Raw genomic sequence first — 11,921 nt, 5'->3', positions numbered from 1 at the left:
ACATTGCTTTTTTCAGTACTAAAATTGCACAAGAAATTTGCGGCACCGAGGAAAAAACAATTGTTTTGGGGTAGAACGGACGGAAGTTAGCATGCATATATCGATAATTATACCATCTACGAGAGCGAACATGATGACCAATGATACTAGTGACAAGGAGATGTCTTCTGCAATGGAAAATCCAGTGCCTGCTAATTTATTGCTGGTGTTTCCTTTTGCTCTCTAATGAATGAGTAGACCTGTGGTAACATTATGTACTGGGTGTTTTTACATACCTCTCCTCTGAAAGGATTATCAGCTGTTTACTTAAAGTTAATCGAAGAAAGCTGTGAATATGTGGGGAAAAGATAATAAGAAAGATATGAACAAATTATTTTATTTCATCAGTGCATAAGATAGACCCAGCATTCTTCCTCAAATTAAAACAGGAGTCATTCAGATCAGTCAATAAATAGCTTTGCTACGACCTTCTAAATGAATAAAAACATACTAAGTTTCGAATGGAGAGCACTGAAAGATTTGATGGAGGACCTTTGGTCAAAAAATACAAGCTACCCAAAGTGGCAGTTCATCCTTTTTTCCTTACCACTAGAGTGTACTGGCACTCTTCGAGGGGAAGCTATTTTATTACAGTTTGTGAATAATACAGCTGCTATCTATCTATCTATCTATTGCCAGACGCCTCAATCCCGTTTGGGGTGCCCACAAACAAATCGCCTCCACGTCGTCCTGTCCCCCACCATTTCACTGCCCTGCTCCCAACTCACACCCCCCTCTCTCATATACCTCTCCACCCCATCCCTCCATCTCATCCTCGGCCTCCCCTTCCCTCTTCCCCCCTCCACCTCCCTCACATACACTCTCTTCGTCAGTCTTTCACCCTCCATCCTCTCCACATGGCCAAACCACCTCAGTGTGTTCCTCATAACACTTCCTATCACATCCACATCCACACCACAACGCTCCTTTATGTCCTCATTCGTCAGCCTGTCTCTCCATGTGACTCCACAGGCTCCTCTTAAATAACTCATTTCCACTGCTCTCACTCTTGCCTTGTGTCCTTCCAACAACGTCCAAGCTTCACTTCCATACGTTAGAGTTGGTATCACAATACTGTCATGCAGTAACTTTTTCACTTCCATGCTCACTTCCCTGTTTCTTATCACTGCTTGCAAAGAACCAGCAACCTTTCTTCCCTGCTGTACCCTTTCAAGCACTTCACCCTCCAAACCTCCATCCTTACTCATCACACTACCCAAGTACTTAAACGTACTCACATTTTCCAATTCCTCACCATCCAACCTCGCTGTACATTCACTGACTTCACCTCTCTCAAAGACCATCACTTTACTCTTCCCTACATTCACCTTTAGATTCCGTTTCTTGCACACTCTCCCAAACTCATCCACCAAGCCTTGCAGCTCCCCTTCATCTTCATTCAACAACACAGTATCATCTGCAAACAACAGTACAAGGAGTTTCCAAACACTATCCTCTCTCACCAGGGCCACTCCAGTATCCACTACCCTACCTTGTACCTCTTTTATTACCCCATCCATGAACAGATTGAACAACCATTGAGACATGACACATCCCTGTTTCAACCCAACCTCCAAAGAGAAAAATTCACATAGTTCACCATCCATACACACTGCAGCCTTAGCACCGTTATACATACTCTTCACAGCATTTAACAACTGTCCATCTACTCCATATATTCTTAATACTTTCCACAATCTTTGTCTATCCACCCTGTCATATGCTTTCTCCAAATCCATGAAAGCCGCATACAACTTCTTTCCCTTCTCTAGAAACTTTTCCACTAAAGATCTAAGAATATCTGATCTAAACAACCTCTTCCCTTCCTAAAGCCTCCCTGTTCTTCTCCAACTAATTCCTCTGTTCTTTCTCTAACTCTGTCAGTAAGTATCCTACCATACACTTTTCCTATTATACTAAGAAGACCAATGCCCCTATGATTACCACACACTTCTTCTTCCCCTTTTCCTTTGAACAAGGGAATAATTATACCTGACTTCCAATCCTCCGGGACTCTACCTTCCTCCCAGGCCAATCTGCACATCTTCCACATCCATTCTGCTACTATCTCTCCCCCATGCTTCAGCATTTCACCACACACTCCATCAATTCCTGGGGCTTTCCCCAATTTAACTTTCTTCATTGCTTCCACAACTTCTATCCTACTGGTTTCTATCTGTCTTCTCACCTCCCTCCTTCTCCCAGCCATTCCCCAGCCACTTATTATCGAATTACTTCCATCCCGTACGTTCAACAATTCCTTTAAGTGTTCTCTCCATCTGCTCACTTTTTCTCCCTTCTCCACTAGTAATCTACCATTTTTATCTTTCACTCCTCTGCTAACTTCACTTCCACCCTGTCTTACTCTTTTCACCTCTTTCCAGAACATTTTCTTAATGTCCCTCCACTTTACACTCAAGTTCCTTCCAAATTCCTCATCCGCTCTCTTCTTACTCTCTCTTACTAATCTTTTCATCTCACTCTTTCTTTCTACATATAACTCTCTCTTCCGCCTCTCAACTTCTTCCACGCCCCTATCTCTCATCCATTCCTTTCTCCACTAGTAATCTACCATTTTTATTATTTTCATTATTTTCTTTTTATCTTCCTAATACAAAAATTTCAAAAGTATCCTTGTTGTCAGTATCTTCTATCATATTTCTTTTAGGTTTTTCTTTAAGACATTGGAACAAATGCGACAGTAATCATGTAAATTTATTCCTGCTGACATAAAGCATCAAATCTAGGAAAATTTGTGGTGACAGATATTTTGGGGAAATATTCCAAGTGTTTGCACCCCCTGGGAAGAATCCTGGATACGCCACTGTTCCTGTGTGAGGGAGTTTTCTGGATGGGTACTACGTGTACTGCCTTCCGCCTATCGCCTCATCATCGCAAAGCTCACAGGTCCTTATCCTTGGGTTTCCTCCATCAGATTTTGAAAACGCCCAATTCTGTCAGTTTCGTCCTATTTTGAGAATGCTGTGAGCAAATGTGTTAAAGAAACTGAGAGCTTTACCAGTGTTCAATATCTCGGAGGTATAGCACTTAGGGAAACAAATTAGAGAAGACTGTAGGACAAGTCGAGCAGGGCAGTACTCCCAAGGTGGATGGAAAGCTGATGACAGGGAGAGCTAGAGGTCTAGCTTCATCAGCCCTCGGGACTAGTTCCTGACCATCCCCCTTTGCTGAACTTTTTCAGTGTTTCAATAACACAGAGAGTAGACCAACATGCTCTGCAATACAAGTTTCTCTAACTGTCAGCACCAAACTACATGCACAGTACACACTACACTTCCTTTTCAAAAAAAAAAAAAAAAAAAAAAAAAAAAAAAAATGGCGTTAGTTAATTAGGCCTCGGAGTCCCCAGGGGGGGGGGGGCCATAAATTCCCCAACCATCCACTTCTCTTCCGGTGACGACTCAGAGATGCCTGGAACCACTGTCTGAATCACTTCATTTCTGCAACATTTGCGGCCTTTCCTCTAACTTTCTCTCTGTTGAACACCACCTCTCCTCCTCTAAACCTCACCTTCTCTTGCCTCAGGCAACTGACAACAAAACCTTTTCTGTTTCCTCCTACTTTCTCTATACTCATTCCAAAGCCAAAGGTCGCTGTTGTGTATATGTATGCAATGATTTATTTTGCTCTCGTGTTCCTGAACATGATTCTTCTGAATTCTCTGCTCTCTGGCTTCGGCTTTCTTGTCATTCCCTGACTAAATATATCTGCACTGTTTACTTATCTCCTAATTCTACTGACTCAAAAAATGTGACTATCTTATATCTACGATGGAACACATTCTATCCTTTTCTCCTCTCTCTGAAATCTCCATTCTAGGAAATTTCAATGCTCATCACCACCTTTGGCTCTCCTCTCCTTTCACTAATCCACCTAGTGACCAAGCCTATATTTTTTCTATCCTTAATGACCTAGAGCAGCTTGTACAGCACCCTACCCGTATCCCTGACCACTTTGGAGAGTGCACCAACATACTTGACCTCTTCCTCACAACTAATCCTTCTGCTTACACTGTTTTTCCTCTCCGTTGGGATCCTCTGATCACAACCTTATTACCTTGACCTGTCCTATTGCTCCGGTATGGCCTGTGGGCCCTCCAAAGAAACATCGACTGTGGCACTTTGGAGCTGTGGATTGGGAGGCCCTCAGACAATACTTCTTTGAGTTCTCTGGAATGATTATTGCTTCCATGGCCGGGCGCCATCTGAGTGTGCATTGTGCATTGCAGAGAGTATTCTCTCGAGCATAGAAGCATACATTCCCTTCTCATACTCTCTAATGAAATAAAGCTTTGGTTTAATTACACTTGTTTTAATGATGTCCACAACAAGGAGAGGGCCTATAAAAGGTACCAGAGCCAACCCACCTGAGAATCATATCTTGTTTTTGCTTCTGCCCGGAATTGTGCTAAGTCTGTTCTTTGCTCTGCTAAAAATAATTTCATCCATGCTAAATGCTCTCAACTCTCCAACTCGAATTCTTCCTGCTCTTTCTGGCACCTTGCGAAAAACCTTTCTCACAACATTACTTCATCATCCTTTCTTCCTTTTTTCTATTCTATTGGCTCTGTAGCTATTTCTTCTACTGATAAAGCAGATCTCTTCACTCAGACTTTCTCCTCCAATTCCACCTTAGACGATTATGGTGCTGTTCCTCCATCACTCCCCCCCTCTGACTTCCTCATGGCTGACATTAAAATATCTTCAGCTGAGGTATTTTCTGCCATCACTGTCCTTAATACTAACAAGGCATATGGGCCTGATGCAGTCCCTCCTGTTGTTCTCAAGAACTGTGCTTCAGTGCTTACACATGCCGAGGTAAACCCTTTCACCTTTGTCTGTCAACTTGTACGTTTCCTTCTTGCTTAAAGTCTCCTTTCATTCAGCCAGTCCCAATGAAGGGTGACCATTCCCAACCATCAAACTAACGTCCAATTGCTTTAACATCCTGTCTCAAAAGTTTTCGAGTAAATTTTTAATAGAAAAAATTTAAACCATCCTTCCTATCACAACTTTCTTTCTGATCGTCAGTATGGGTTTTATTAGGGACGCTCCACTGGCAATCTTCTCACCTACCTCTCAGACTCCTGGTCATCCTCCTTTCGGGACATTGGCGAAAGCTTTGCCATTGCACTTGACGTCTCAAAGGCTTTTGATCGAGTCTGGCATAAATCTTTAATTTCCAAACTGCCCTCTTACGGTTTCTGTCCTTCTGTCTGTGCCTCCATCTATAGCTTGATTTCTGGTAGTTCTGTAGCTGCTGTTGTAGACGGCAATCGTTCTTCTCCTAGATCTATCAACATTGGTGTTTCTCAGGGCTCAGTCCTATTACCAACTCTCTTTCTTTTATTCATCAATGACCTTCTAATCTATATATCGTACATCGTACTAGTACGCTGATGATTCCACCCTTCACCTCTCCATTCAGTTCCTGCAACGCCCATCTCAGCAGTTATTTCAACAAACAAGGGATGAGGCTATGGCACACCTAATGTCTGAATGGCTCGTATCTCTGACTGGGGTAAAAATAATCTGGTTGTTTTTAATGCATCTAAGACTCAGTTCTTACACCTATCAACCCGACAAAATCTTCCACAGGTATACCCACTAATGTTTAATAATATTCAGCTTAATCCTGCATCATCCTTGAACATGCTTGGGGTTTCATTTACTCGGGACTTATCTTGGAGAGATCATATTACATCTCTTGTAAAATCTGCTTCCAAGAGATTGGGTGTGCTAAGCCAACTCCGTTCTTTCTTTACCCCTGCACAATTGTTGACTCTATACAGGGGTTTTATCTGCCCCTGTGTGGAGTACAACTCTCATGTGTGGGGAGGCTCCCCACATACAGCTCTTCTCAATAGGGTGGAGTCAAAGGCTTTTTGTCTCATTAACTCACCTCCTCTTACTGACTCCCTTCAACCTCTGTCTCTTTGCCACACTGTTGCATCTTTAAATTTTTTCTATCGCTACTTTAATGGTCACTGCTCCTCTGAATTGTCTGCATGCATTGCTCCACCTCTACGACGTGTGTGTAGCACCCGTCTAGCAGCAAACTCTCATCCTTTTTCTGTCCAACTCTCTAATGCAAGAGTTAACCGTTACTCCTAGTCCTTCATTTATGCAACAGGTCAACTCTGGAACTGTCTCCCTCTGTCTGTATTTCCTGCTGCCTATGATCTCCAGTCTTTCAAACGCAGTGTGTCCAGGCATCTCGAAATGATCGGATCTTGAATTTGACTCTCTCTTGTATTTTTTTTTTTCCCTTGGAGGGAACTGTTATTGCGAGTTCATGGCCTTTGGTTCCTTCTTCCTCGCATAAAGAAAAATATTGGTTTTCCTAGCATTAAATGATACATTGTTATCTTCCTCTCATTCCATAACCTAAGATAAATTTTGATTTATGGAGTTTGGCTTATGAGTTGTGAGTTAGAGATACTATACTAATGTTTAAGTTTTGATAAATTCTGCAGATGAGTGAATGGGATTATGAATGACAGATAAGAGATCATAAATATGAATTAGGATTAGGGTTGGAGCCAGAATTGACACTTGTGGTACGCCGGCATTAATCGAGTGGAAATTGGATTACGCGTTATCTACTTTTACTCCTTTCTGTCACTAAGATATGAGGAACCCAGCCATAGGGGGTGCAAGCCAGCACAACTCTATGCCGGTCCCAAGCCCGGATAAATGGGGAGGGTTGGCATCAGAAAGGGCTGTTGGCCAGTAAAATATAAGCCAAAACCATGATGAGCCACAACCAAGGAATAGTGGATCATGTCAGGGCATACCCCGTTATAAGCAACGCACAGAGGCATCGCCCGACCTCTGCGAATGTGCAAGGGCTACCGCGCCGTGAGCGAGCACGGCTAAAGAAGCGAGCTCCTGTTGCTCTGGGGGTAGCGACACTGAATGTTAGGACCTTGACAGGTTGAGGAATGGGGTGGTGGAGCTGATGAAGATGAGGAGGGTGAGCATACTGTGTGTGCAGGAGACCAGGTGGAAGGGTAACAAGGCGAAGGAACTAGGAGATGGATACAAATTTCATTATAGTAGTGCATCTGGAGAGGGAAGGAATGGAGTTGGAATAGTGGTGTCGCAGGAAATGAAAGAATATGTGACTGAAGTGGCGAGAGGAGGAGATCGGTTGATAACAGTAAGATTATTATATGGGGCATGTATAATAAATGTAGTTAATGCATATGCACCACAGACAGGATCAACAGATGAAGAAAAGGAAGAGTTCTGGAGAAAGCTAGAAAGTGAGATGGAGAGAATTGCTGTGGAGGAGAGAGTGGTGCTGGGCGCGGATCTGAATGGACATGTTGAAGCAGATAATGAAGGAATTGAGAGGATACATGGAGGCCATGGGCTTGGAAATGTTAATGCAGAGGGTGAATGGATACTGGATCTGGCCATTTCCTTTAATCTGGCAATTGCTAATACTTTCTTCTGCAAGAGAGAAGAGCATATCATCATGTATAAGAGTGGAGGAAATTCTACCCAGATAGACTACCTTATGTTCAGAAAATCAAATTTTGTAGAGATAAAAGACTGTAAAGCTATAGCACGTGATCACATAGCACCACAACACCGGCTGCTAATGATGGATGTGTGGCTAAAAAGACCAAGGAAAGGAAGGAGGAGGTATGAGAAGAGGATTCGATGGACGGCACTGAAGGAGGAAGCCATGAGACTAGAGTTCAAGACTAAGGTACTTATACTCAGTTTTTTTTTATTTTTATCGAGGCGAAGATGCACTTGACAGATTGGTGATGATTGGCTGAATGCAACGTTACTTCATAATTTCTTTATTATTATTTGACAACATATATCTGATAGGGAAATTTGGGTTAGTAAATGTTATTCGGACATGTTGCATTCAGCCAATCGTCACCAACATATCAAGTGCATCTTCGCCTTAATAAAAAAAAACTGAGTATAGATAGGGTGAACGTAAATACAGAGGGAGTTCAATACTGGTGGACGGAGAATGCAGAAACCGTTAGAGGAGTGGCCAGAGAAGTACTTGGAGAAACATCGGGAAAGCGACGCACAACTAGAGAAGAATGGTGGTGGAGATAAGACGTTAAGAATGCACTAAAAAAGAAAAAGGAAACAAAGAAGCAGTGGGAGCAAAGCAGATCGTGGAAGGACAAGATGGTGTATAGAAGTGCAAAGAAGTTAGCACGGAAAGCAGTGGCAGTGGCTAAGGCTGAGGCTTGTGATATGTATGAGGAGCTGGAAACACATGAAGGAGAAAAGAGAATATACAGGATTGCAAGGATTAGGAACACGTCTACAAAGGATGTAAATCATGTCAAGCAGATGAAGGATGTAAACAGTTTGGTGCTAATCGATGAGATGAAGGTACAAGAGAGATGGAAGGAGTACTTTGAGGGCCTACTAAATGAGGAGAATCCACGGGATCATCAGGATAATGGAATACCAAACCTAGGTCTTAGGAGATGTGTAGACAGAGCAGAAGTAGTGAGAGCACTTAAAAGAATGAAAAACAACAAGGCAACTGGACCAGATCAGCTCCCGGTAGAGGCGTGGAGGGCCTTGGGAGAAGCGGGAGTGGATTTGTTGTGGAATTTAATGAGCAAGATAGAGAAGCAGGAAGAGATACCAGATGAGTGGAGGGAGAGTGTGTTGGTACCCATCTTCAAGGAGAAAGGAGATGTACAAGAGTGTGGGAATTATCATGGAATTAAACTGCTATCACACACAATGAAGGTTTGGAAAAGGATACTGGAAGAGAGACTGAGGCTGGAGGTGGAGGTGGCCAGAGGTCAGTTTGGTTTTATGCCGGGAAGAGGAACAACGAACCCAATATTCATACTGAGGCAAATGGCAGTAAAGCATGGAGAAAAGCAGAAAGAACTATATATGGTATTTATAGATCTAGAGAAGGCCTATGATAGAATACCGCGACAGGAGTCGTAGAGATGTTTGAAGGACAAAAAAGTACCGGAAAAATATGTAAAAACTGGTAAGGGCAATGTACAGGAATGTTAAGACGCGAGTGAGGCGTGGAGCAGGCATGACGGACAGTTCAGGAGTGGAGGTGGGGCTGCATCAGGGCTCTGCACTGAGCCCCTTACTTTTCAACATCGTATTCGACGTGTTGACAGAGGATGGAAGAATGAGGACACCGTGAGACATGATGTATGCCGATGATGTAGTTTTGGTGAGTCAAAAGAAGGGATAGAGCACAGACTGGATGAGTGGAGATTAGCACTGGAGAGTAGAGGAATGAAAATAAGTAGAACAAAGACAGAATATATGACGTGTACAGAGCAGGTGCACGAGACGTGAAAGTATTAGGCTGGATGGTGTGGAGTTGAAGAGGGTGGATGCATTTAAATACCTGGGAACCACCCTATCAGCAGACGGTAGTGAAGATAAGGAAATAATCGGAAGAATCCAAGCAGGATGGAGAAGTTTTAGAAACGTATCAGGAGTATTGTGCGACAGGAGAATGCCAGTGAAATTAAAGAGGAAGGTGTACAAAACTATGGTAAGACCAGCAATGACGTACGGGGCGGAGGCATTACCTGTGAAAAATGTAAACGAGAGGAGGATGGAAGTAGCGGAAATGAGAATGTTGCGATGGATGTGTGGCGTGACAAGCGATGACAGAATTAGCAATGCAAGATCAGAGGAACAGTGAAGGTGGTGGAGGTTTCGAAGAAGACACAAGAGGCAAGACTTAGATGGTACGGCCATGTCATGAGGAGTGATGGAGAAAGTGACGAGAGGAGAGCACTGGATATGGAAGTACAGGGAAGGAGGAGGAGAGGATGACCAAGATTAGGTGAAAAGATTGCATGGTGGTGGATATGAGAGAGAAGGGTCTGGATACCAACATGGCAGGCGATAGAGGCAGGTGGAAGAGGCTCATCAAGAACAGCGACCCCATATAAAGATGGGTAAATAAAGCTGACGAAGAAGAAGATGTCACTAAAATATGAGGCAGGCAGAGGAACAAAAGACAATAGGCCATAGCAAGGGAGTTTGGACAGCAGGGAACGGTGCCACACTCTGTCACAATCTTTTGAAATATCAGGGGGCTACTGCAAGAGTATCTCCAGACGTTCTGGGTGAATTCTTCTAAGGCAGAATCTATGGGAAACGTACTGGCAAGGATGTTTGCTTTACCACATGGGTCATTTATAATGTTACAATCAGAAGAGTTTAGTGGGGGAATGGGTGGTGATTTGTAAAAGTTATTATCGAAAGATTTGAGAGTTGGCCAGAATATTTTATTGTCAATAGGATTATTTAATAGTTTGTATGCTCGGTGAAAAAGTTGTTGGTAGTAGGCCTAATGTTTCTCCCCGAGTTATGTATAGGCTTCGACAACTTCCTCACAACGTGTGTCCCCAGCTTGTGGGTTCTTCTTCTCGTCCAGTGTACATCATAATGCTGGATATGTAATATGTTTTATCATTATCAATAATCCAAAACTTGAGTCCATATTTGGCTGGTTTCCAGGGCATGTACTGTATCTGCAGCGACCTCTGAAGGGGTACAGCTGCGCATTCACAGTGACACATTCAGTGTTCTGATAGCACAGTTGAGAATTATGCATAAACCCTTCTAGGAGATGCGCGGCCACTAATATTTCTCAGACCAGTCAGCTTTTTCAGGTAGCAGGGTTTTAGAAACCTAGGTGGTGATGAATTTCTTCAAATTCATTGCCATTGTCTTCAAGAAAATTCGTGGGCAGTTAGGTGAGTCCTATGGAGAATGTACAGATTGGTTCTGGCTTTTGTACACACCTCTCAGTCCACTGTACTCCCTCACTTCAGTTAATCCTTTGAGATCATGTTCCGAAGAATCTGCTTTCTCTTATGTCCCTTGACGGTTTGCTTCATTGAGTATGATTTCATACATCACAGTATCAAAAATAAGATCAAATGATGAAAATGGGTTTCAGTGATCCTTTGAGCATCATAACCAGTCTTTCCAACTCCTTCCCTTGTGATATTACATTCAGTAATTGTTGTCCCCGAGCAGACTTGGTAGTAGCTATTTTCCATTTTTCACCCAAAAGAGCCGTCAAGACACTTATTGGAACAGAGCTGGTGGATGCTGCTGATGTTTCTTCATCTGATAATTCTCTTGATTCTTCAGTGGTAGTTTCTTTAAAAACAAAAAAAATCTTCATCACTGATATGTTCATCGCACTCTTCTTCTGAATCAGTGCTTAATACATTGTATTTCATCACCAGTTGTAATTCTTTGTCTAGCTATAGTTGTACCAAAAGACAACGCCAATTTCTGCTCGAACTTTGCCTCACTGGAAATTCTGTATATGGCGCCAGACAGCTGCTCACATTGAATACTTTTCATGGACTGCCGCCCTTCATGCTGCCATGTAACTTTCCCACCCAAGACGAGTCACACAGTGCACGCCCACACAGCATATGACGCTTTGTCTTGCAAATGACAACAGTTTACACTCTCAGTGACGACATGACACCTCGGCCCACATGTGGATGCTACAGTTTCATGTTTTCTCACACCCATGCCGACAATGTGTGTGTCTCTGCATATATGCATGTAAATATGGGAATGTGTATGTCTGAATATTTGTGTATGTATGTACATGCATGTAGTGCATGTGTGTGAATAGGTGCATGAATCTGACTTGGATATACACTTGCACAAATTATCAAAGCAACTTAACATGATTATGAAGAGAAAATAAGGATGAAAGAGCTGGGGTCAATTTGACCCTAGTCATGCAGAAGCACATCGTGTATCTGTCAAATAATGTTAAAAAAAAAAAAAAATCATACTTAACAAGATATTGCTCCATGCAGTATTATCAAGTCACAGAAGGAA

At 42.7% G+C, this 11,921-nt stretch overlaps 2 protein-coding genes across 2 annotated transcripts; both read left to right on the top strand.

Annotated features, from left to right (window-relative positions):
* The first annotated feature begins 6,814 nt into the window (after positions 1–6,814).
* On the top strand, positions 6,815–8,169 carry LOC145400771 (uncharacterized). The gene is made up of 3 exons (XM_080273209.1): positions 6,815–6,979; positions 7,279–7,779; positions 8,032–8,169. The coding sequence occupies exons 1-3, from the start codon at positions 6,815–6,817 to the stop codon at positions 8,167–8,169; spliced, it is 804 nt and encodes a 267-aa protein (XP_080129335.1).
* A 56-nt stretch (positions 8,170–8,225) lies between these two features.
* Positions 8,226–11,272, top strand: LOC145400770 (uncharacterized). Its single transcript, XM_080273208.1, has 2 exons — positions 8,226–8,859; positions 11,091–11,272. Exons 1-2 carry the CDS (start codon positions 8,226–8,228, stop codon positions 11,270–11,272), a joined length of 816 nt encoding a protein of 271 aa, XP_080129334.1.
* The last annotated feature ends 649 nt before the right edge of the window (positions 11,273–11,921 follow it).

The sequence above is a fragment of the Coenobita brevimanus genome, chromosome 53, assembly GCF_032717465.1.
Source record: "Coenobita brevimanus isolate Jiangsu-jjx chromosome 53, ASM3271746v2, whole genome shotgun sequence".
Classification (NCBI taxonomy): domain Eukaryota; kingdom Metazoa; phylum Arthropoda; class Malacostraca; order Decapoda; family Coenobitidae; genus Coenobita; species Coenobita brevimanus.
The sequence above is the reverse complement of the archived record's forward strand: the minus strand, read 5'-3'. Positions and strand labels throughout refer to the sequence as shown.